At 42.0% G+C, this 23,579-nt stretch overlaps 1 protein-coding gene across 1 annotated transcript in view; it reads left to right on the top strand.

Moving 5' to 3' along the window:
* Positions 1–23,579, top strand: part of EDAR (ectodysplasin A receptor) — a 53,431-nt gene that overhangs the window by 4,910 nt on the left and 24,942 nt on the right. Inside the window, exon 4 of the mRNA XM_042781156.1 lies at positions 9,760–9,845. Within this exon, the coding sequence (XP_042637090.1) occupies positions 9,760–9,845 (86 nt within the window). The remainder of the gene's footprint in view (positions 1–9,759; positions 9,846–23,579) is intronic.

Below are 23,579 nucleotides of genomic sequence, written 5' to 3'. Positions count from 1 at the left end.
TCTCTCCTGTAAGAATTGGGGAATATATAGCTACATTTCCAAGCCAATTTTATTAAAATCATTGATTTACATGGACTAATTGCACTTGACTGCTAACCAGAAGGCTGGCAGTTCAAACCCACCAGCCACTCCTTGGAAGGAAGGTTGGGCAATCCTACTTCCGTAGTGATACTGCTTCGGAAACCCAAGGAGGGCTCGCTATGAGTCGGGGCTGACTCAACGGCATACAACAACAACAACATTTTAAAATACACCAAAAAAAAAAAAAAAAAGCAGATAGCTATGATCAGGGAAAATATTAGAGTATCCTCTTGGAAGATATGATAAAAATCAAATTCTGTAGTTTGGTAGTCTTTACCTCTGTTCTTAAGGTTATTGTCTTGTGGAGGTTCCACCACAAGGAGTGTCAGTATTGGAAGAACCACACTCGATGCACTCACACTCAATTGTACAAGCACTTGTTGAGGGACTGCAATGTGCAGACATTGTGCTTGGCTCTGAATGAAAGAAACTCAGTAGGACCATGACATTAATGGCTACAATCATTGTCTAATAACTTGAATGCTTCCTAGGACTTATCTTGATTGATTTTTGTTGGTGCAGATGTGTGATCCATTAAAGAAATGGAGAGCTTTCATGGACGTACTATAGATGTGCACTCCTTGCCATGCCCACCTGGGGAAAGCAAATACTCCTCTTTGCAAAAACTAAACTTAGTTTGGGAGTCTATCACTGTGAATATCTGGCTCAACATCCCTAACATAACAGCTTCAGTATTTATTTTTGTAAACCTTTGAGTTAAGAACCTACCAGGTAGATGCCAGTGAGTCAAGAAAATAAACATGGTCCCTCTCTTTTCAGTGGAGGAGAGATACCAGAAACTCAGTGACTATAGCATGGAGTGATAAGGCACACACACAGTGTTCTAGAAGTTGATGAGTGTTTTGGTCATTGTGGTGCTTAAGTTTGTATGTCAACTTGGCTGGACCTGGTTCAGTGGCTGGGCAGCTGAATGTAGTTATTCCCCATGGTGAGATTGGTAATTAACTCCATGGTGGAATCTGTTGGAGCAGCTGAGTAGTTGCTTTGGGTATGTGGTCTGCTTCCCATATATAAGAAACAGCTTTGGGAATGGTCTCTAGCTTATAGCACACTTGAACCCTGAATGTAGCTGAGTCATTGTTCAGCAGCCTGCCGTGCTCTGACAACCTAGGGACTTTCAATGGACTTGAATTAATGGCCTGCTGTGTGGTTTGGTAACATCAGGACTGTGCCTTTCTACTTGTCAACCTTGGGCTTGTCAGCCTCAGCAGCCAGCAGCTGTCTGAGTGAAGAAAAGTCTCCAGCTTCAGTGGGCCAGGAGCAGGGGCCAGAGCTGAAGCCCAAGGCTGAGGGGCTTTCACACAGTCTGGCACTTTGAACTCAGACTTAAAGCCTCCAAACTGTAAGAGAATAAACTCCTGCTTGTTCAAGCCATTGCATTTGTGTTATATTTTCTGTTAGACTGGTATTAGGTAACCAAAACAGTCATAGTGCTGCTCTACTAGAAAATACCACAAGTGGATTACTTGAACAAACAGGAGTTTATTCTCTTACAGTTTAGGAGACTAGAAGTCTGAGTTCAATGTGCCAGCTCTAGGGGCTGGGTGAAATCCCCTTGACCTTGAACTTCAGCTCTGCCTCTTGCTCTGTCCACTGAAGCTAGAGCATTTTCTTACCTCAGGGAGCTACTGGCTGCTAAGGCGAGAAACCCAAGACTGACAAGTACAATGGCACAGTCCTAAGATTATCAAACAACATAGCAGGCCACTAGTTCAAGTCTAGAAAAAGTACCAAGATCATCAGGGCTACCATGACAGGCTGCTGAATGAAGACTCAGCTAAATGCAGGTTCCAAGCATGTCAAAAAGCTCCAAGACCTTCCTCTAAGCTGCTGCTTATATGCTGGAAACAGACCATATCCCTAAGGTAGCTGCTAGCAGGAGATCCCACCATGGAGTTGATTACCAGGCTTATCATGGGGGATAACTACATCCAGCTGCCAGCCACTCAAAACCAGGTCCAGCCAAGTTGACACACAATCTTAACTGCCACAAGAAGTGACCACCTCACTTCATGGTGGAGGAAGTGGATTTGGGAGGGATAAAAGAAAATTTCCAGGTGACACTGGAGCCAATTCTTGGAGGAGTAGGGGTTAGTCAGGTTAAGATAAAGGACAGAGCTCTCCCAGTGGAGATGCTCAATCTAAAGCTCCAAGATATGAGCAACCTGAAGTTTGAGTGGGTCTCAATGGTCAATGTGAAAGGTGCATATTTGGGAGTGTGGAGAAAGTAGAGGTGGACAGGGGCCAGATGGAAAAGGCTCTCTACAACAATTCTGAAGACTTGAGTCTTTAGCTTGAACTTGATTGTGGGTCATCAACTTTTAAGCTAGTGTATGACATAGTCAGACATAGATTGTGCATTAGAACAATAATAACCTTGGCAGTATTGAGGAGAATGGGTTGGGCAGGGAAGAGACTGGATCCAGGGAACCAAGAATGAGGTTAGTACTTCATCCCTGTGGAAAGTGGTAAGGAGTGGAGCAAAGAAGGACGCTTTAGGAGTGAAGGGGAAGGGAAGATTGTAAGAGCTAGTTGGAGCATAACATTGACTGAGGTTGCAGATTGTGTGCACGTGGAAAGGAGCAATGTCTGTGTGGACAGAGGTTCCATTTGCTAAGATGTGGAACACCGGAGGAAGAGGAGGCTTTAGTGGGAAGGTGGAGAGAGGATGGAAGGTGAGAAGTTGAGATTTGTATGTGTGGAATTTGAAGTGGTTGTAAGAAATTCAGGGGCTCTGGTGGCATAGTGCCTAAGGCATTTGACTGCTAACCAGAAGGCTGGAGGTTCAAAGCCACCAGCCACTCCTCAGAAGGAAGGTTGGACAATTTACTTCTGTAGTGAAACCACCTCAGAAACCCAAGGAGGGGTCGCTATGAGTCAGATCCAATTCCACGGCAGTGGTTGCATTTGTGTTTTTGCGTAAGAAATCCAAGGAGCCCTGATGGCACATTGATTAAGCACTCAGCTGCTAACCAAAAGGTTGGTGGTTCAAAACCACTAGCCACTCCACAGGAGAAAGACGAGGCAAACTGCTTCCATAAATTTACAGCCTTGAAAATCCTATGGAACAATTCTACTCTGTCCTATAGGGTCACTGTGAGTCAGTATCAACTCAATGGCAATGGGTTTACAGGTAGAGCATCCAAACAAGATACCTAACACATGGCTGGATAAACAAGCATGAGCTCAGACCTAGGTAAAGATCTAGGCTGAGGATAAGGATGTGGAAGTCATCTAGGCACTAATGGTGATGCCACTGATCAAGGTAGACTCACCCAGTGAAGCACCCTTGTAGAGTGAGATGAGTGGCGAGTAGAAAATGGAGCTCCTCGACCATATTCCTTTCTCTGAATCACCCACTGTTCAGGCCTATCAGTGCATCACATCAGTATTCTGTGAAAATCACCATCCTTTTTTTCTAAAAAAAAAAAAGAAAAGTGATCAAAAAAGTACAGTGAATATGTGCATTGAGTAGCTTCTTTCATTTTCATATGGATCCACAGAGAATTTCTAGCCAGAAGGGATCAGCTGCCGTCAAGTTGATTCCAGCTTGTGGTGACCCCATGTGTGTAAGAAAATAGGGTTTTCAATGGTTGATTTTTCACAAGCTGGTCACCAGGTCTTTCTTCCAAGGCACCTCTGGGTGCACTTGACCCTCAAACTTTTCAGTTAGCAGCTGAGCACATTGACCATTTGCACCACCCAGGGACCCAGAAAAGACAAGACCTGGGATTCATTCAGCATAGGTAAAGCGTCCACTTGGTCATTAGAAAGGCTGACTCAGTGGCAATGAAGATAATTTGCTTGCTCCTAATGCATTTACTGGAAAATACCTACTCACTAAAGTTTAGCAATGCGATTGTGGTGAGTTCCTTGCCTCTTGAAGGATCCAAACAAAAGTGGATGACCTGTCAACAATGCTGTAGAGTTAGTTGGGAAACTGAATCTGTGCTTTGTAAAGGTTCTTTCCCACTCTGAAATCCTGAGTAACTCCTTTCCCCTCTGTGACAACAGCAAGCTGCTCACTCCACCTTATCTTCACCACCTGGGCCAGACAACACAAGGGCCAGAGTATCCAACAACTGCATGAAAGATACTATGCAGGGATACACATCTCAACATGCATGTTAATGCATCTTCACCCTGCTCTACTTATATGAAAACCATATGAAGAATCAGTTTTCAGTTTGGTTCTGTAATGTGATTTGTCTGTTTAAATAAATGACTCCTAAGTCCAAGGCCACTAAAATAGAAGGCAACCTTCTTTATCTCCTGTTCCTCAACCTCTGCTTACTGATTAATGCTTCCTCTCTCTGGTCAGCTTTCTCTCAGTGCATTATCTAGGTAGGATGCTGAAGGCCTCCCACTTCCTATTACATGTTCTAGGTTTGGAGAACAAATTATTCTCTCCTGCTGTGTCAGAGAAGAGGATTACAAGGAATTCTGGCAAGTTGACATTATTAGCCAAATAAAAGGCTGTTTTCTTTCCTGAATCCATATGGTTATTGGGCTGCGGATGCAGACTACCTTGTATTTGTCTTTGTAATGTCATGTGTTTGGTTTCTTTGGCCCTTTCTCCACTCTTGTGGTTTGGCAGACACTCTTTCCTTATTCTTTGCAGGCTGCGCTGTGTATCAGTATGTGGCCGAGACACTTCTCTGAACAATGAGCAATATGTGGGGGCTTTCCTGTTGAGAAAGGTCTGTGTGGGAGGACTAGGGAACAAAAACAGGAGAAGAGGAAGAGGGAAGTTTGATTTCATAACCTCCCCCAGGGCATCATCTTACCCATTGGAGAATCTTCTGCTGGCTGTGTGCCATGCTGTGTTCAGTCCCTTCAAATAAGGGGCTCTAGGGTGGCTAGAGGAGGGAAGAACAACAGCGATTGGTTTTAATGTCAACATTAAAAGGATAAGTGAGCATCACTTATAAGATGCTCACTTATCCCAACATTAGAGGGATAAGTGAGAATCTCATGATCCAATGAGGTCAATTACAAGCACATTTTCAACAGGCTTAGTGAAGGACCCCTGAGAAAAGAAAATCTTTGGGAGAAAATCTATACCTGTTGATTGGGAGGAAGTCAATCCCTAAACAGACAAGTCTATAGATCCCATTTAAACTGAATTTTGTCTTGGTCTATATACCTTAATCAATCCATGAAGAACAAAATAATAATAATAATAACTAAGGGAAAATCAAAATATGCATCAGAGTAGGAAATGAGACCTTTACACAAAGATGAGGGACCTAAAACTCCTTAGAGGGGCCATACATCTCTGTATGAGCAATTGGCTTCAGGCTGATGAAAATCTGTCATGTGGAAGAAAATAAGCAATTATTCTCCATTCTTGTGTAGCCCAGGATGACAGGAAATAAGCTATCCTATGAGGAGGTTAGTTTAGTCCTAAAGGGAAAAACTTAACATTAAAAAATATTCTGTGCCCAGCACATGCAAAAACATGATGCCTTCTCCTATTGGAGGTATTTAATCACTTATGCTGAGTAAAATGGTACAATTAAGTAACAGCATCCTGAAGCCAATATATTTAAATAAAATAAAATAAAATTTGATAGCCTTTCAACATAGTTTGTTTGCTAAGTTATTTAATACATTGCTTGGTCCAAGCATGCCGTCCTTGTAGGAGGGGACAGCTGCTGGCCTATTCAGAGTCCATGTGGGACTTTCAAAAAGGCATTCTCTGGATGAATGCAGTCTGGCACCTTTCTGTGAAGAAAAGGCAACAGACAGAGTTCCAAGGCAGAGCAAGGACCCCACTGGGCTCCCTCACCAGTTGCTTTTGTGGAGTGCATGAAACATGATAACCTAGGAACGTCAAGATGTCAGATGTCAAGCACATTGGTAGGCACCCAGTTGTAAAGCCAAAGCATTTTGTAACCGTTACCAGTATGGCTGTGGATGTTCATCTAAAACAGGGCTCCCTTGGCATGGCCAACTCAGCACCAGAAAGCAGGATGGTTATAACTCTGCTTTTAAAGGGAGGAAAGATGAGCAAAATGCCCTTCAGGGATTCTCAGTGCCCATATTTTGAATTTCTGTGGAGAACTTGGTCATTCTTTCATTTCTTCGACCAATGTTAATCAAGAACCTTCTTCCTCAGAAGAACAACTGTTGTTGTTTTTGTGCGTTGCCATCAAGTCAACTCCAACTCATGGCAATTCCTTGTGTACAGAGTACTTGTAGTCCTCAACTTACAATGTATTCAAGTTACCACGTGCTGCACTTATGACTGTCAGTTTTGGGGTTTGTATTATTATTATTATTTTACATCTTATCATTAGAAATATGTACTACATACAATGTTGCACATATAATTTGTTGATGTTATCATTATCTGTAAGTTTATGTGTAATATTTCCAACCCCCAAAGACAAAGAAAGATCAAATTTATAAAGATACTGCTGATAAAAGGCAATAGTGAAAACTAAAATAATAATAAAAAAAAAAGTATTCAACACACAGGAGCTCTGGTAGCATAGTGCCTAAGGCACTTGACTGCTAACCAGAAGGCTGGCGGTTCAAACCCACCAGCCACTCCTTGGAAGGAAGATGGGCAATCTACTTCCATAGTGATACTGCCTCGGAAACCCAAGGAGGGGTCGCTATGAGTCAGGTCTGACCCGACAGCAAACAACAACAACAACAACATTCAACACACATCAGAACCAACTTACAAAGTCAGAACAAAACCCTGTCATAATTTGGGAACTACCTGTAGTCCCCAAAGGATTTCCTAGGCTTTTGGAAGCAGAGTGCCAGGTCTGTTTTCTGAGGTGTTTCTGGGTGGGTTTGAACTGCCAACCTTTGGACTAGTAGTCAAGTGCTTGATCATTTGTGCCACCCAGGGACTCTGTCCTTACTACTAAAAACTTAAAAAAAAAAAAAAAAACCACTGCCATCAAGTTGATTCTGACTCATAGTAACCTCCTTCGTGAATATAGATTACCTCATCTTTCTCCCACAGAGCAGCTGGTGGGTTTGAACTGCTGACCTCTGGTTAGCAGCCAAATGTCTTACCACTATGCCACCAGAGCTCCTTTCCTTAGTACTGTTATTGTTGTTGTTGTGTGCTGTTGAGTCAGACCCGACTCATAGCAACCCCTCCTTGGGTTTCTGAGGCAGTATCACTACGGAAGTAGATTGCCCAACCTTCCTTCTGAGGAATGACTGGTGGGTTTGAACTGCCAGCCTTCTGGTTAGCAGTCAAGTGCTTTAGGCACTACACTACCAGAGCTCCTTCCTTAGTACTAGGTAGTAGAAATATTACTGTGAACAAATCTTGCCCTCGAGGACCTCACAGTGGAAGGGGGGACAGAAAATTAGAACATGGCAGGAGAGAGAATGCAATGGCAGTGGAAGTAGAGGGAAGGAGTAACTCATACCTGAAATGTGTCCAATAAGTGGTGACATGTGATCTGGATATAAAAAGCTGCTAGTGGGGACTGGCACTTACTGACCTGGCTGCTGGGGTCTCCCTCCTTAGGCCCATTCACATGTGAGCCTGTGCTGAGAGAGCTGATCTACCATTTGCTCTCACTGCTTCCTCTTCCACAGGCAAAGAAATGACTTCTGGATGGTGACATAAAACTGTGCTTGAAGGAGGCTTTTTCCAGAAGGCCTAACTATAAAACTAGCTATTGCGGCTTCTCTGAGGGGTGTTTTGAGATTGGTTAATTAATGTTTACAAGATACATAGGGATCTGAAGATAAAAGACTTTGAGGAAGGGCAGGCAATTATTATCATAATGTTGCTGGTAATGGTCCAAACTCATGAAGGCTGGAGTCCAAAAACCCTCCCCAGATACACCCTCCGTGAGCACTGCTGCCGTGAGTGGAGTACCTAGGTTGTGCACGACCAACAAAAAAGAGATGTAAAAACAACTACAAAAAAAATAAAAACAATAGCAGAGAGGGAGTTTTCCATTTCTTGAATTGTAATAAAGGAAACCATCGGCTTCAATCATTTTATTTAATCAACTTCTCACCATGTGATAAATGGCTTCCATGGTCATTGCTGAACGTTTGTTTATGGAAAGTTGGCACACGCTAAGAGAAGCACCAAAGCCTGCAGTTTACAAAGGAGCCACTGTTGTGCACACAGGAGAGAGGACAGGGAAGTCAGAGGGGACTACAGAGTCATAGGCAGGTAGTGGTGTCTTGCAGGGAACTCAGACTCACAGTGCCAAAGCTTTGTGGGGAAGGTGTTCTGAGAGGCAGGACTTAAGCATTTGTGCTGGCCTATTGACATCAGGTAGCATAGTGGCTAAGACACTTGCCTGCTAACCAGACCGCTGGCGGTTCAAACCCACCAGCCACTCCTCGGAAGGAAGGTTGGGCAATCCTACTTCTGTAGTGATACTGCCTCGGAAACCCAAGGAGGGGTCGCTATGAGTCAGGGCTGACTCGATGGCACATAACAACAACAACAATTGACATCAGGAAACTTGAAAGACTAGAACATCATTTGGGGGTAAAGGATTTCAAACCTTTATTGTGAATAATTTGTTGTTTTCTTTAAGTGTGTGTAATCCCCAATCTGAACTCTTGTAGTTATGTAGATGTCTCTGGTCAAGTACTTCCTAAGGAGAAAGCAAATGGATTTCAATTACGACTTGACTGTTATTCAGGCTGTCTTTAAAGCCACCTGCACTGACCACTCTGGACACTGCAGCTCTCTGTCTACAGCAGCCCCACTCACACAGGCAGCTCTGTTCACTTTCATTCAGCAAATGCTCAGGGGGTATGGGAGTTCTGAGTGCTCCAGGGGCTGGCTCATAAACCCATTTCTTAATAATCCCAGCACACTACTGGCTCCAAGAAGAAGGTTCTTGCTGAGGGAGTCTTCCTCTTCCAAAGGATTGTGGTTCCCTGGTTGGTGAGATACCCAGAGAACTAAGCAGGGCCTGCACACAGTGGGCACTCAAATATTTCTGGTGAATGATGAAGGTAAACATGATATCTACACACTAAACAAATCCACCAGTGAAGGGAACCAAAAAGTGGAGGAGATTAACAGAGAGGCCCAAACTGGCCCAATATTGTAAAAAGAGTACAGGCATACCTCATTTCATTGCACTTCACTTTATTGTACTTTGTAGACACTGTGTTTTTTACAAATTGAAGGTCTGTGGCAACCCGATATCCAACAAGTCTTTCAGCGCCATTTTTCTAACAGCATGTGGTCACTTCATGTCTCTGTGTCAAATTTTGCTAATTCTCACAATATTCCAAACTGTTACATAATACTATTGCACACTTAGACTACAGTGGAGTATAAACATAATCTTTATATGGAATGGTAAACCAAAAAAAATTCATGTGACTCACTTTATTGCAATATTCACTTTATTGCAGTGGTCTGAAATCAGACCCAAAATATCTCTGAGGTATGCCTGTGTCCCATTTCAAGACATGCTGAAAGACCCCACAGAAACTCAATGGTTAAAATGGGCTGTAGGCTTGGCAGGGCTCCCAGTTCCCACCATGTCTGTTTCATGCCTGACTAAATGCTTTGATTGTAGAGCATGCCAAATGGTCATGATGTTATCTTGGTCAGCAAATAGGGCCTATTTAGTTGCCTGTGGTGGTGCCCCACTCACCCGTGCTCTGTTTTGTCTTGCCTTGCCCTCCCTGTAGCTACTACATGTTGGAAAATAGGCCCAGGAACATCTATGGCTTGGTCTGCTACTCCTGCCTCCTGGCCCCTCCCAACACCAAGGAATGTGAGTACTCTTTTATCTGAATAGTATTTGTTGAACATTGCTATCTATCAGTAGAGAGTATTACAGAATGAAGCCAATCTTTAAACGTGGACAAGATTAATTATAAACCCAAACTCACTGCTGTCGAGTCAGATCCAACTCATAGCGACCCCTCCTTGGGCTTCTGAGGCAGTGTTGTTGTTGTTGTTGTTGTGTGCCATCGAGTCGGACCCAACTCATAACAACCCTTCCTTGGGTTTCCGAGGCACCAGACACTCCTCGGAAGGAAGATGGGGCAATCTACTTCTGTAATGATACTGCCTCGGAAACCCAAGGAGGGGTCGCTCGCTATGAGTCAGGTCCGACTTGATGGCACATAACAACGACAACATCACTATGGAATTAGATTGCCCAATCTTCCTCCTGAGGAGTGGCTGGTGGGTTTGAACATCCAGATTTCTGGTTAGCAGTCAAATGTCTTAGGCACTATTCCCAGTGAAGACAAATATAGTCCTATTCCTAAAATAAAAGTGGCCTGATCAATCAAATAGCTAGTCTATGAAAGAAGATTTGCTCTAGTTGAACTATGAGTCAGAGGCTGAAGGTCTAGTCTAGGTCTGCCACCATCTACCTTGAACAAGTCATTTAGCTTTTATGAGTCTCAGTTTTTTCACCTGTAATGTGGGTATAATAAGATTTGGCCTAGCCAGCTCATGGGGTTATTGGAAAAACCAATGAGATCATAGACGCAAAGGTATTTTGCAAAGAATCACAAGAGCTAGACAATTTTAACTTCTCCTACATATATATATATATATATATATATATATATATATATATATATTAATCAAATGGAGTCAAGGTAAATAAGAGATTCCACAAAACATATATAAAAAAAATCAGTCTCACAAGTTTATAAATCTCACTCAGTACTGTTTCTTTCCTGTTTTCATTTTGGTTTGATTGTCATGAGCATCTATTTAAGAGGTAGGGTTAGGTACCTAACCCTGCCTCAAAAAGTGTATTATGTGACCTCTTGGATTTGTGATCTAGAGAGATACTAAGGAAGGTAGGCTGGATGGGAAATTGGGAGGAAACTGGTGTCAGGTCAAAGGAGGGAGCAGATTCAAGGACTACAGGAATATTTGCTGCCCATTCAGCCTCATTCCCATTCAAGGGTGGAGAGGAGCTGACATTGGGCCTATGCTCTCAACCTCAAGAGTGTCACAGGAGAACTGCGCTCCACAGGGTTGTTGTCGGCGGCTGAATTTTTGAAAGCACGTCACCAGGACTTTCTTCTGAGATGCCGCTGGATGGATTCAAACTGCTAACCTTTTGGTGGGAGCTCTGGTGGTGCAGTGCCTAAGGCACTTGACTGTTAACCAGAATGCTTGTGGTTTAAACCCACCAGCCATTCCTCAGAAGGAAGGTTGGGCAATCTACTTCCATAGTGATACTGCCTCGGAAACCCAAGGAGGGGTCCCTATGGGTCAGGTCCAACTCAACAGCACACAACAATAACCTTTTGGTTAGTTGCTGAGTGCTTAACCTTTTGCACCACCTAGAGGACCTATAAGGCCCTTATCCAACCCCATTTTCTTACAAAAATCTGGTCAAGGAGAATAGAAAAAGGTTTATGTCTTAAGAGCAGCTGAGAGGAAGAGAAGGTGAACAGGAAGAGGCGAGCAGCACCCTCCACACTTGAGGTAGGGCAGGGGTGCCCTTGAGGGAGGGCCATTCCCTCCCTTCCAAATTGCTTAAGTGGATGATCCTGGTAATAATAGATTTGCATACCTTTAAAGCCAAGCTTCCCTACACAGCCATATGTTAATTAATTCACAAATTAGAGGAGGTGCAGGGGCTCCAGGCAGACTGCCAAAATGACCTGCGGTGAAGTTGGTTGCCATTACTAATGTGTCTTCTGTTGGAAAATTGAAAGCAATTCAATAAGGACTCCTAATATGTGAAGGTGTCAGATGCTTACCACCTATTTAGAAATATGGCCTTTTGCCTATGGATCCTGAAAAACAAGCAACTTTTCACCAACTAGTCCGTTTTGTGTATTAAAATGCCTCTCACATACACTCTCATTCCACAGTGGCTTCTTGTCACTGTCCAAATGGCAAGCGCGGAATTAGTTCCTGGGACCTGGGGTTTGCAAGAGCCTCAGCAGAGGAGGCCCAGAAGGTACCCACAGTTCTCCTCCCAAAACTCACTGCCATCAAGTTGGATCTATCCAACTCATAGCAACCCCTCCTTGGGTTTCCGAGGCGGTATCATTACAGAAATAGATTGTCCAAGCTTCTTTCCGAGGAGTGGCTGGTGGGTTTGAACCACCAGCCTTCTGATTAACAGTCAAAAATGCCTTAGACACTGGTGTTGTTGTTATGTGCCATTGAGTGGGACCCAACTCACAACAACCCCTCCTTAGGTTTCTGAGGCAGTATCACTACAGTAGATTGCCCAACCTTCCTACCAAGGAGTGGCTGGTGGGTTTGAACTGCCAGCCTTCTGGTTAGCAGTCAAGTGCCTTAGGCACTACGCTACCACAGCTCCCAATAGTGCTCACTCAGGCACTATGCCACATCAGAGTCTGCACTCTTCTCACTCTCAGTTCTCACTATACAGCAGACCTACTTTTCTATCCTTAAAGAAATAGCCGCATTCTCTACATGACTTGGTGAGGCATAGTGGAGGGCTGTTGTAGTTCAGTGCCGTTGAGTCAGCTCCAACTCATGGTAATCTTACGGATCACAGAACAAACCACTGCCCAGTCCTGCGTCATCCTCACAATCTTTGCTATGCTTGAGCCTATCGTTGTAGCCACTGTGTCAGTTCATCTCATTGAGGGTCTTCCTGTTTTTTGCTGACCCTCTACTTTACCAAGCATGATATCCTTCTCCAGGGACTGGTTCCTTCTTGGCTCTCAAACTCTAGCATACATCAGAATTCCCTGGAGGGCTTGTAAAATCACAGATTGCTGGGCCCCAGACCCTGATTCGGCAGCTCTGGAATGGGGCCTAAGAATTTACAAGGGCCAAACTGACATTTACTGGGTTACAACAAGTTCCCAAGGAATTGTTGATACTGTGGGTGGAAGAACACACTTTGAGAATCACTAGTGTAAGTTGCAGGCCCCTCTGAACTTCCCTGCCTAAGTTCAAAACCTGTAGCGGAAAAGTCCATTCCAATTCATGGCAACCAATCTCCTGTGTGTCAGAGTAAAACTTTGCTCCACGTAGTTTCCAATGGCTGATTTTATGGAAGTAGATTGCCAGACCTTTCTTCTGAGGCAACTCAGGGTGGACTAGAACCTTTAACGTTTGGGTTAGTAGCCAAGCACATTAACTGTTTGTGCTACACAAGAACCTCCAACTGAATTTAAATCCCTGTTTAACTGAGACAAGTTATTTAACCTCTCTCAGCCTCAGTTTCCTTCCTGCAAAATAGATCAGTGATGTCTACATCATAGACTGTTGTAAAAATTAAATATGTTGACACCCATGGTTCTCAGGTCATAGGTCTGAACCCATCAGCTGCTCTTCAGGAGAAAAGACATAGTGAGCTGCTCCCATAAAGATTATAGCTGAAGAAACCCTACAGGACAATACTACTTTGTCACATGGGGTTACTGTGAGTGGAGAATTGACTCGACAGCACCCAACAACCACAACAAGCAAGTTTAAATAAGAAAGGATGAATGGAAATGGTAAATACAGGGAGGAAGTGGGAAGCATGCTGTTACATTGTAGGGATTGCAATCAATGTCATGAATCAGAGTGCACATAAATTGTTGAATGGAAAATGGATTTGCTCTGTAAACTTCCACCCAGATCACAACAAAAATAAATAAATAAATAAAAATAAGTTTAAATTAGTATTCTTCCCTAAACCACACTACTACAGAGTGTTGTAATGATAGTGTGCTAAGCATGGACTTGGCCACTCAGGGGTGGCGTGCACTGAGCTATAAGCTCTACCTAAATGCTTGTGAATGCTGAAGGACTTTCAAGGCCTTTGCAACAAAGGCCACCCCACCCTCCATCTCTCCTGATTGTGAATCCCCCATATGGGAAGTTCTAAGACTTCCTTTAGAGATGCTTCAGGTTACGGTGGACAAACATTGCCTTACCTACCTTTTGCCACCTCCTAATCCAGTCATTTTTTAAGTGTGCTTCTGCAAATCAACATTAAAGTGAGATAAACCACCCTTCGGTTATTTTTCAGTTAAATGCACCAGCCACTCCTCAGAAGGAAGACTGGGCAATTTACTTCCACAGAGATACCACCTTGGAAACACAAGGAGGGGTCACTATAAGTCAGAATCCACTCAAGGGTTTGGTTTCTTTTTTTGGTAATCAAAGAACAAGATCCACTTAAAGCAACCAAAGCTTTCTGGTCTTAGTTTTAGTTTTTGGTAGCATCCTGAGTACTTGTGCCTGATGCTACAGGAACTTTCCAAGGAGGTTAACACTTCCTCCCAAATAGGTAACGAAAGTCTGAAAAACTTCCCTGGAGGTGTAGGCAGAGACATGAATATTTATTAAGAATAGAAATAAAGAGAATCAGGAGAGAAATGATTTAAAAGACAAAGAAAGCAGGCTTACAAATGTTGCTATCAATTCAGCATCCAGCAGCGGCAGGCCAGAATAGATCCAAGATGACCACTAACCCCCTCCCACTTTGTAGGGATACTTATACCTGAATTTGAGGAATTGAGGATGGAGCTAGTGAATGGCTTCAGACTTGGTGGCACCAGGCCCCAATCGTGAAGGGGCCCCTGAGGCAGTGCCCTACTACCACTACCTCTGTGTGCTCTGATAAGACGCTACTGTTTAGCAAACTTTATGGCTTAGCACTATTCTAAGGATGGGTTAATATGTTACAGGGAAGGTGGTTAATACATAACAAGGAGAAGCAGGGGAATGCATGACAAGGAGGGAATGAGGAAATGGCTCGTAGTTCTTACAAGCATGGCTAAACAAGATGGAATCTGAGAGCCATTTTGGGGGGTTGCAGTTGCTGACCATACACCTGAGGTCTACTTTATACAGGAATCTGTGTCATGGTGGTAACTGCAGATTAGAGGGTGGGAGGAGAGGTGAAAGAGGTGTCATGGTGTCATAGAAAGGAAAAGAGGATGTGGGATCATTCTTGGGTTTCATTAATAGTTTCTACTGTAGCATAGTGGCTAAGACACTTGCCTGCTAACCAGACAGCTGGCGGTTCAAACCCACCAGCCACTCCTCGGAAGGAAGGTTGGGCAATCCTACTTCCGTAGTGATACTGCCTCAGAAACCCAAGGAGGGGTCGCTATGAGTCGGGTTTGACTCCACGGCACAACAACAACAAACCCTTAGGTAAATTATTTACCTTCTTTGAACCTCAGTCTGTAAAATGGGCATGATATCTGCCTTACAAGACTTTGTGAGACTTAGTTGAAATAATATGTCAAATATGTATATTTGCATGCCTGGCACACAGCACTCAGTAGATGGTAAAGCATCATAGTCTAGTGAGTAGACACAGCTCTGCCTGTACTCACTGAGGTCTATTCCAGGCTCCATCTTGCAGAGCTGACTGACCCAAGTTATATATCCTCCAGTGCTTCCACTGACTCAACTATAATATACGGCCAGTGAGAATACCTCCATCTAGATCTAAGAGAAGATATAAGCAAAGTTGCAGGCTACAAGGTCAACAAGCAAATATCAATTGCATTTCTGTGCACCAGCATTGAGCTATATGAAAGGGAAATTAGGGAAACAATTCCATTTACAACAGCACCTAAGAGAATAAAAGACCTAGGAATAAATCTAACCAGGGATGTGAAGGGCATATACAATTGAAACTATTAAACACTGCAGAAAGAGATTTAAAAAAGACTTAAATAAGTGGGAAGTGTCCCATGTTCATGGATTGGAAGACTTAATATAGTTAAAATGTCAATACTATCCAAACCAATCTATAGATTCAGTGCAATCCCAATCAAAATTCCAATAGCCTTCTTTACAAAAATAGGAAAAACAATCCTCAATTTTATGTGGAAAGGCAAGAGGCTCCAAATAGTTAAAACAATACTGAAAGAGAACAAAGAAGGAGGACACACGCTTCCTGATTTTTAAACATTTTATACACCACAGTAATCAAAATATCTTGGTACTGGTATAACAATAAACATATAGAACAATGGAATAGAATTGAGAACGCAAAAATAAACTCACACTTCGATAGTCAACTCATTTTTCACAAGGGTGCCACAACCATTTGATGAGGAAAGAAGAGTCTCTTCAGTAAATGGTGCTGGGAAAATTGGATTTCCACACACAGAAAAATGAAAGAGGATTCAGGCCTCACACACCACACACACACACACACACACACACAAATCATAATGGATTAAGGACCTAAATATGCAAACTAAAACCATAAAATTCTTAGAAGAACAAGTAGAGACAATGCTATCAGGACCAACTTTCAACAGTGGGTTTTCTAACTCAATAACAAAAGCACAAACAGCAAAATGCAAAACAAATAAATAGGACCTCATAAAAATTAAAAACTTTTGTTCATCAAAAGACTTTACCAAAAAGGTGAAAAGACAAACTACAGACCATCATTGGAAACCACATATCCAAGAAAAATCTAATAAGCAAAATATATATAAAACTTTGACAATTTAACAGCAAAAAGACAACCCAATCATAAAATAGGCAAAGTACCTGAATACACAGTTCGCCAAAGAAAGCATTCGAACGGCCACCAAACACATGATGGAATGCTCTGCATCATTAGCCATTAGAGAAATGGAAATCAAAATCACAACGAGATACAATTTCATTCTCAATAGGATAGCTAAAGGAGCCCTGGTGGCTCCGTGGTTAAGACAGTGATTGTTAATCAGAAGGTCGATGGTTGGAACCTACCAGCCACTCCATGACAGAAAGATGTGGCAGTCTGCTTCTATAAAGATACACAGCCTTGAAAACCCTGTCAGGCAGTTTGCTCTGATCTATAACATCACTATGAGTCAGAATAGACTCAGTGGCAGTGAGTTTGGTTTGAGTTGCCTAAGATATTAAAAAAAAAAAAAAATGTTGGCAAGGATGTGGGGAAATGGAACCATTATCCATTGCTGGTGGGAATGCAAATGGTATAGCTGTGTGGAAAATGGTGTGACAGTTCCTCAAACACTGAAAACAGAACTACCATATGATGAAGCAATTCCACTCCTAGGTATATATTCAAAACACTTGAAACCAAAGACTCAAAAAGAGACTTGTTTGGGTTATCTAGTGCCGCTCTGACAGGAATGTACAACAAATGGGATGGCTTGAACTAACAGGAGTTTATTCTCCTACAATTTTGGAAGCTTTAAGTCAGAATTCAAAGTGCCAGGCTCTAGGGGCTGGGTGAAAGCCCCTCAATCTTGGGCTTCAGCTCTGCCTTCTGCTCCCAGCCCACTGTAGCTAGTGGCTTTTCTTCACTCAGACAGCTGCTGGCTGCTGAGGCTGACAAGCCCAAGATTGACAAGTAAAAATGCACAGTCCCAATGTTACCAAACAACATGGCAGGCCACCAACTCAAGTCTAGATGAAGTCCCAAGATCAACAGAGCATGGCAGGTTGTTGAACAATGACTTGGCTACATGCAGGGTTCAAGTGTGTCAAAAGGCTAGAGACCAATCCCAAAACTCCTCCTTACATATGGGAAAGGACCACATCCCAAAAGCAGCTACTCAGCTGCTTGCAACAGATTCCACCATGGAGTTGATCACCAGTCTCATCACTGGGAATAACTACTTTCAGCTGCCCAGCCACTCAACCAGGCCCAGCCAAGTTGACAACTACCTTTTAACTTCCACAAGATTCATACAGCAATGTTCATTGCAACACTATTCACAATAGCCAAAGTGTAGAAACAATCCTTAATGTTCATTAGCAGAAGAATGAATAAATAAAATGTTGTACATACAGAAGGCTGGTGGTTCAAACCCACCAGCCACTCCTCGGAAGGAAGATTGGGCAATCTACTTCCATAGAGATACCCCCTCAGAAACCCAAGGAGGGGTCGCTATGAATCAGATCCAATTCAACGGCAGTGAGTTTTGTTTTTGTTTTTGTTTTTTATACAGTTAGTTATATTACCTCAGTTAGTAGGAGAAATGATGCCTTGAAATATGCTACCATAAGTATGGAGCAGGAAGACATGCTGAGTGAAGTAATTCAATCACAATAGGAAAAATATTGTATGACCTCCCTTATATAGAAAGACAAGAAAAGACAAATGTCTAGAGAAAAAGTTTATTAGTGGTTACCAGGGGTGAGAGGGAAGGGGAAAAGCAAGGTTAACAATTATGAATATCACATTGATTAAGGGTAGGGTTGCACAGCAGATTGTTGTAATTGTTATCAATTAGTTATACACCTATAAAAAGTTGAATTGGAAAAAGTTGTGTGGCAGATATATTTACAACAATGACAAAAAAAAAAAAAAAAGTACTGCTGAGGCTGATAGTGTACAACCAAAACCTCATGGGATTTGGTTTCTTGGTTTGGAGGTTTAGGGTCATGGGTTCATGGGACACCCCAGTTAGTTGTTGGCCTAATAACATGTTTAGTGCCTCTGTTCTACCTCCTAATTCAATGAGTAGTTCCCAGGGTCTTAAAAGCTTGCAAGCAGCCATTCAAGGCACAACTATTGGTCTCATTTCACCTGGAACAACAGAGGAAGAAGAGTCAGGGAACAGGAGGAGGCTAACTGCTTCCTTGAACAACTGCTTCTTTTGCCAGGAGGCTAGAAGAACTGAATGAACTGAATGGTGCTCAATTACATTTACTGAACATTTTGATCAAAGATTCTATAGAAGAACCCTGATCAAAAGGGGGGAAAATGCAGAAACGAATTTTAAATTCTAATGGACTCCAGATTTCTTGGAAGTCATGAAGTTTGAGTGACCCTGGAAATATTGCCCTGACATAATCTTTCAGCCTTAAACCAAAAATAACCCCTTAAGTGATCTTAAAACAATAGCTTTGCTTCACTAGTAAAAAATGTTTACCTTGAGCTGAAAGCAAAAACAACCAAAAAGACATTTACCTGTGTTTTCTGGACTATGCACAGACATTCAACTTTGTGGATCATAACAAGTTATGGATAATATTGCAAAGAATGGGAATCCCAGAACCCTTAATTGTGCTCATGAGGAACTTGTACATAGACCAAGAGGCAGTTGTTCAAATAGAACAAGGAGATACTGCATGATTTAAAGCCAGGAAAGATGTGTGTTAAAGTTGGATCCTTTCACCATACTAATTAAATCTGTCTGCTGAGCAAATAATCCAAGAAACTGGACCATATCAAAGATAACGTGGCATCAGGATTGGAGAAAGACTCATTAACAATCTGTTACATGCAGATAACACAACCGTGCTTGCTCAAAAAGATCAAAGACTGCAGCCTTCAGTATGGACTACACCTCAACATAAAGAAAACAAAAATGCTCACAACTGGACCAATAAGCAACATCATTGTAAATAGAGAAAAACTGAAGTACTCAAGGATTTCATTTTATCTGGATCCACAACCAACACCTATGGAAACAGCAGTCAGAAGATCAAATGATATATTGCCCTGGGCAAATTTGCTGCAAAAGATCTCTGTAAAGTGTTAAAGAGCAAAGATGTCACTTTGAAGACTAAGGTGTGCCTGATCAAGTCATAGTATTTTCAATCATCACATATGCATGTGAAAGCGAAACAATGAATTAGGAAGACTGAAGAAGAATTAATGCATTTGAATTGTGGTGTTGGCAAAGAATACTGAAAATACCATAGACTTCCAGAAGAATGAACAGATTTTTGTCTTGGAAGAGGCACAGCTGGACTGCTTCTTAGAGGTGAAAATAGCCAGACTTCTTCTTGCATACTTTGGTCATGATGTCAGAAGGGACCAGTCCCTGGAGAAGGATATCAGGTTGGGTAAAGTAGAGGGTCAGCAAAAAGGGGAAGCCCCTCAATGAAACTAATAGACACTGGCTGCAATGGTGGACTCAAACATAGCAACAGTTGTGAGAACGGCACAGGACCGGGCGGTGTTTCCTTCTGTTGTGCATAAGGTCCCCATGAGTCGGAACTGACTCCACAGCACCTGACAACAATAACCATACGGGATCAAAGTGACTCCACAGTACCTGACAACAACAACCATATGGGATCAAAGTGACAACAGCAACTTGAAAGATTAGATAGGAATCTTAGGAGGCAGTGAATTTATGTTAATGGGAAGCAGGAGGAACAACTTAGAAAAGGAGGTTGAGAATAGTTATGCAACTCAAAGTACGTAACTGATGTCACTAAATGGTACATGTTGAAATTGTTGAATTGATGTATGTTTTGCTGTGTATAATCTCAATGGTACTAAAATATATATATATATATATTTAAATATATATATATATATATATATTTGTTGTTGTTGTTTTGTTGTTATGTGCCGCCGACTCATAGCAACCCCTTCTTGGATTTTCCCAGGCAGTATCACTACTGAAGTAGATAGTCCCATCTTCCTTCGGTTAGCAGTCAAGTACCTTAGGCAATATGCTACTAGAGTGTGCGCTCTCTCTCTCTCTCTCTTTCTCTCTCTCTCTCTCTCTCTCTATATATATATATATATAAAGAGAATCCTTCCCTCACAGAGGGGTAAAAGAAATAAAGTAAGCAAGGTGCTCAGTTAGCACAGAACCTGAGTTGAGCAGACACTTTTTTTAATTATCATTTGCCAGAACTTCCTAGTCAGGTCCAAGATGGACTCGTCTTTTGGAGAATTGCATTGTTCTAAGAGTGCTCCAGCAAGTTTCCATTTAGCTTTCATGGAATACTCTACTAGCCACTGTGCAATGCCAATGATATAACTCAAATGTGAAAACGCTTGGCAATCCCAAACATCAGTTTCCAGCTGTTTCTAATGCAGTGCCTCTCAAACTTAATGTTCACACATATCACCAGGAGATCTGTGAAGAAACAGATTCTGATTCATAGGGTGGGGCTGGAGACACTGCCTTTCTAACAACCTCCCAGGTGATGCTGATGCATCTGGTCCAGGAATCACACTTTGAGTACCAAAAAACCAAACTCACTGCCATTGAGTTGAACGGAACTCATAGCGACCTCTCCTTGGGTTTCCGAGGTGGTATCACTACGGAAGTAGATTGCCCAACCTTCCTTCTGAGGAGTGGCTGGATACTGACTAGCAATGCTCTAATGAATTTCTCCATCGCTCCAGGATCAGCCACTAGGGGGTGCTCATCTCATGCAACAGTATTGTTGTAGCGTGTCTTCGAGTGGATTTGGACTCAAAACGACCCTGTAGGACAGAGTAGAACTGCCCCATCCTGTTTCCAAAGCTATAATCTTTAGGGAAGTAGATTTTTTTTTCCATCCCACAGAGTAGTTTGTGAGTTTGAATTATTGACCTTTTGATTAAGCAGCCAAACTCTTAACCATTGTGCCACTGACAACTTACTGACAACTGTAAGAATAATAAATAAACAAACTATCCTTTAGAATCCAAACTATTTACCCTATTATACAGAATCCAAGCCAGTCTCTAATACATAGTGACATATTTATAAAGTGTATGGATTGACAAACCTCAGAGGCCTCATTATATCCTATCATCACATTCAATCAAGGTATAAGTACATTAATTCATATGTCTAACAGTTTACAGTATCATCCTTTCTAAGGTGAACACTGTAAACCCCCTCTAGCCTTTCTCCCAGTGTCTCATTGCCCAAGTCAGTGTTGTTATAAACTCAGCAGGAAGCTAAGGAAAACCAGACCCAGCTTTCTTTCATTTGGGAAGAGATTTCTACTGAGTTTCTGAGACTACAAATTTTACAAATCTTTCCTTGCCCCTATTATAAAATATCTCTTCCTTGTTTATTAAAAGCTGGCATCCAAAAGGAAGCATTATGGTAGGTGAAATGAACATTACATTATCAGAAGTTGACCATCCAACAGAAACCAATACTGAGAAGCATGTTCACTCAACTATCTGTCTTAGATTCTTAGGGCTGCCATAGCAAAATATCAAAAAGCAAGTGGTTTAAAGAACAGGAATTTATTTCCTCCCAGTTCTGGAGGCTAGAAATCCAAATTCAGGGTATTGATTTCTTTGGAGGGTTCTGAGAGAGAACCTGTTTCTAGGCTCCAAACAATTCTTCTTTTTTTTTTTTTTTAATGCTTTTATTGAAATATAATTTATGTACATGAAATACAGGAGCTCTGGTAGCGTAGTGCTTAAGCCACTTGACTGCTAACCGGAAGGCTGGTGGTTCAATCCCACCAGCCACTCCTCAGAAGGAAGGTAGGGCAATCTACTTCTGTAGTGATACCGCCTCAGAAACCCAAGGAGGGGTCACTATGAGTTGGGGCCGACTCAACGGCACATAACAACAACAATGACACAGTGAAATACACAAAACTAAAGTGACGTGGCTCAATGCTTTTTTTTTTTTTTTTTTTGCAGTGTTCCCTCCCCTCCACTCCCACCCCTGGCAACCAACAAAGAAAGTTTCCCTCCATATATAAACCTTTCCTTGACCCTACACAACAACAAACTAATACTATATTTGTCCTTCTGTGATTGACTTATTTCACTCAGCATAATGTTCTCCAAGTTCATCCATATTATGCAGTGTTTTGCAGACTCTACATTATTCTTTAGTGCTGAATAGCATTCCATTTTGTGTATGTACCATAGTTTGGTCATCCACTCTTCTGCTGATGGGCACATAGGTTGTTTCCATCTTTTTGTTATTGTAAACAGTGCGGCGATTAACATGACTGTGCATTTATCTGTTCCTATCCTGGCTCTCACTTCTCCAGGATATATACCTAGTAATGGGATTGCTGGGTCAAACGATATCTCCAATTCCAACTTTCTAAGGAATCGCCATATTGCTTTCCACAGTGGTTATATCACTTCACAGTTCCACCAGCAGTGTATGAGAGTCCCAATCTCTCCACATCCCCACCAGCATTTGTTATTTTCTGTCCTGTTGAACCTTACCACCAGTGCTGGGATGAGACGGTTTCTCATTTTTTTGATTTACATCTCTCTGATGGCTAATGATTGGGAGCATCTCTTCATGTATTAGCTGGCCACCTGAATATCCTCCTTGGTGAAGTGTCTATTCATGTCTTTGCCCATTTTTCAATTGGATTGTTAATTCCTTTGGTGTTGAGGCATTGGAGTTTTCTATAAATCTTAGAGATAAGTCTTTTGCCAGATATGTAATTGTTGGCAAATATGAATTTGTTGCTGTCATTTTTGGTATGTGCTTTTTCATGGTATTGAATTCTTTCTTCCATATAATTTTCTATGCTGAGCTCATTTTGTTTATGAATTGTGTTATCACTTCCTTCATTGCTATTGTTATAGTATTTGTTTAATATTTGTTCTGGTCCTCTTTTTTATTTTGATGTGAAGGTTTATCGTTTTTCCTTGAAGTCACCCTGTGATTTATAGTTTTGTTCCCAAGTTTAGAACAGTCCTTTCTATCCTGTAGTTATCTTGACTTCCCTACCATCTAGAAGTTCTGTAACTACACAGTCTTTTCCTTCTTTTTGGTTTGTAGTTGTCCTCATTTGTCAATTGATATCTCTGGTTCCCTGTTTACAATCTTGTAGACTTATTTACTTTAGATACTTCTATAGCTGAGTTGGTTTCTGAGTTACGTCATCATGTGTG

Source organism: Orycteropus afer, unplaced genomic scaffold (assembly GCF_000298275.1).
Source record: "Orycteropus afer afer isolate SDZICR_OR568_19922 unplaced genomic scaffold, OryAfe1.0 scaffold00089, whole genome shotgun sequence".
NCBI classification, from domain to species: Eukaryota; Metazoa; Chordata; class Mammalia; order Tubulidentata; family Orycteropodidae; genus Orycteropus; species Orycteropus afer.
Note: the sequence above shows the minus strand (reverse complement) of the source record. Positions and strands in the feature narration are given on the sequence as shown.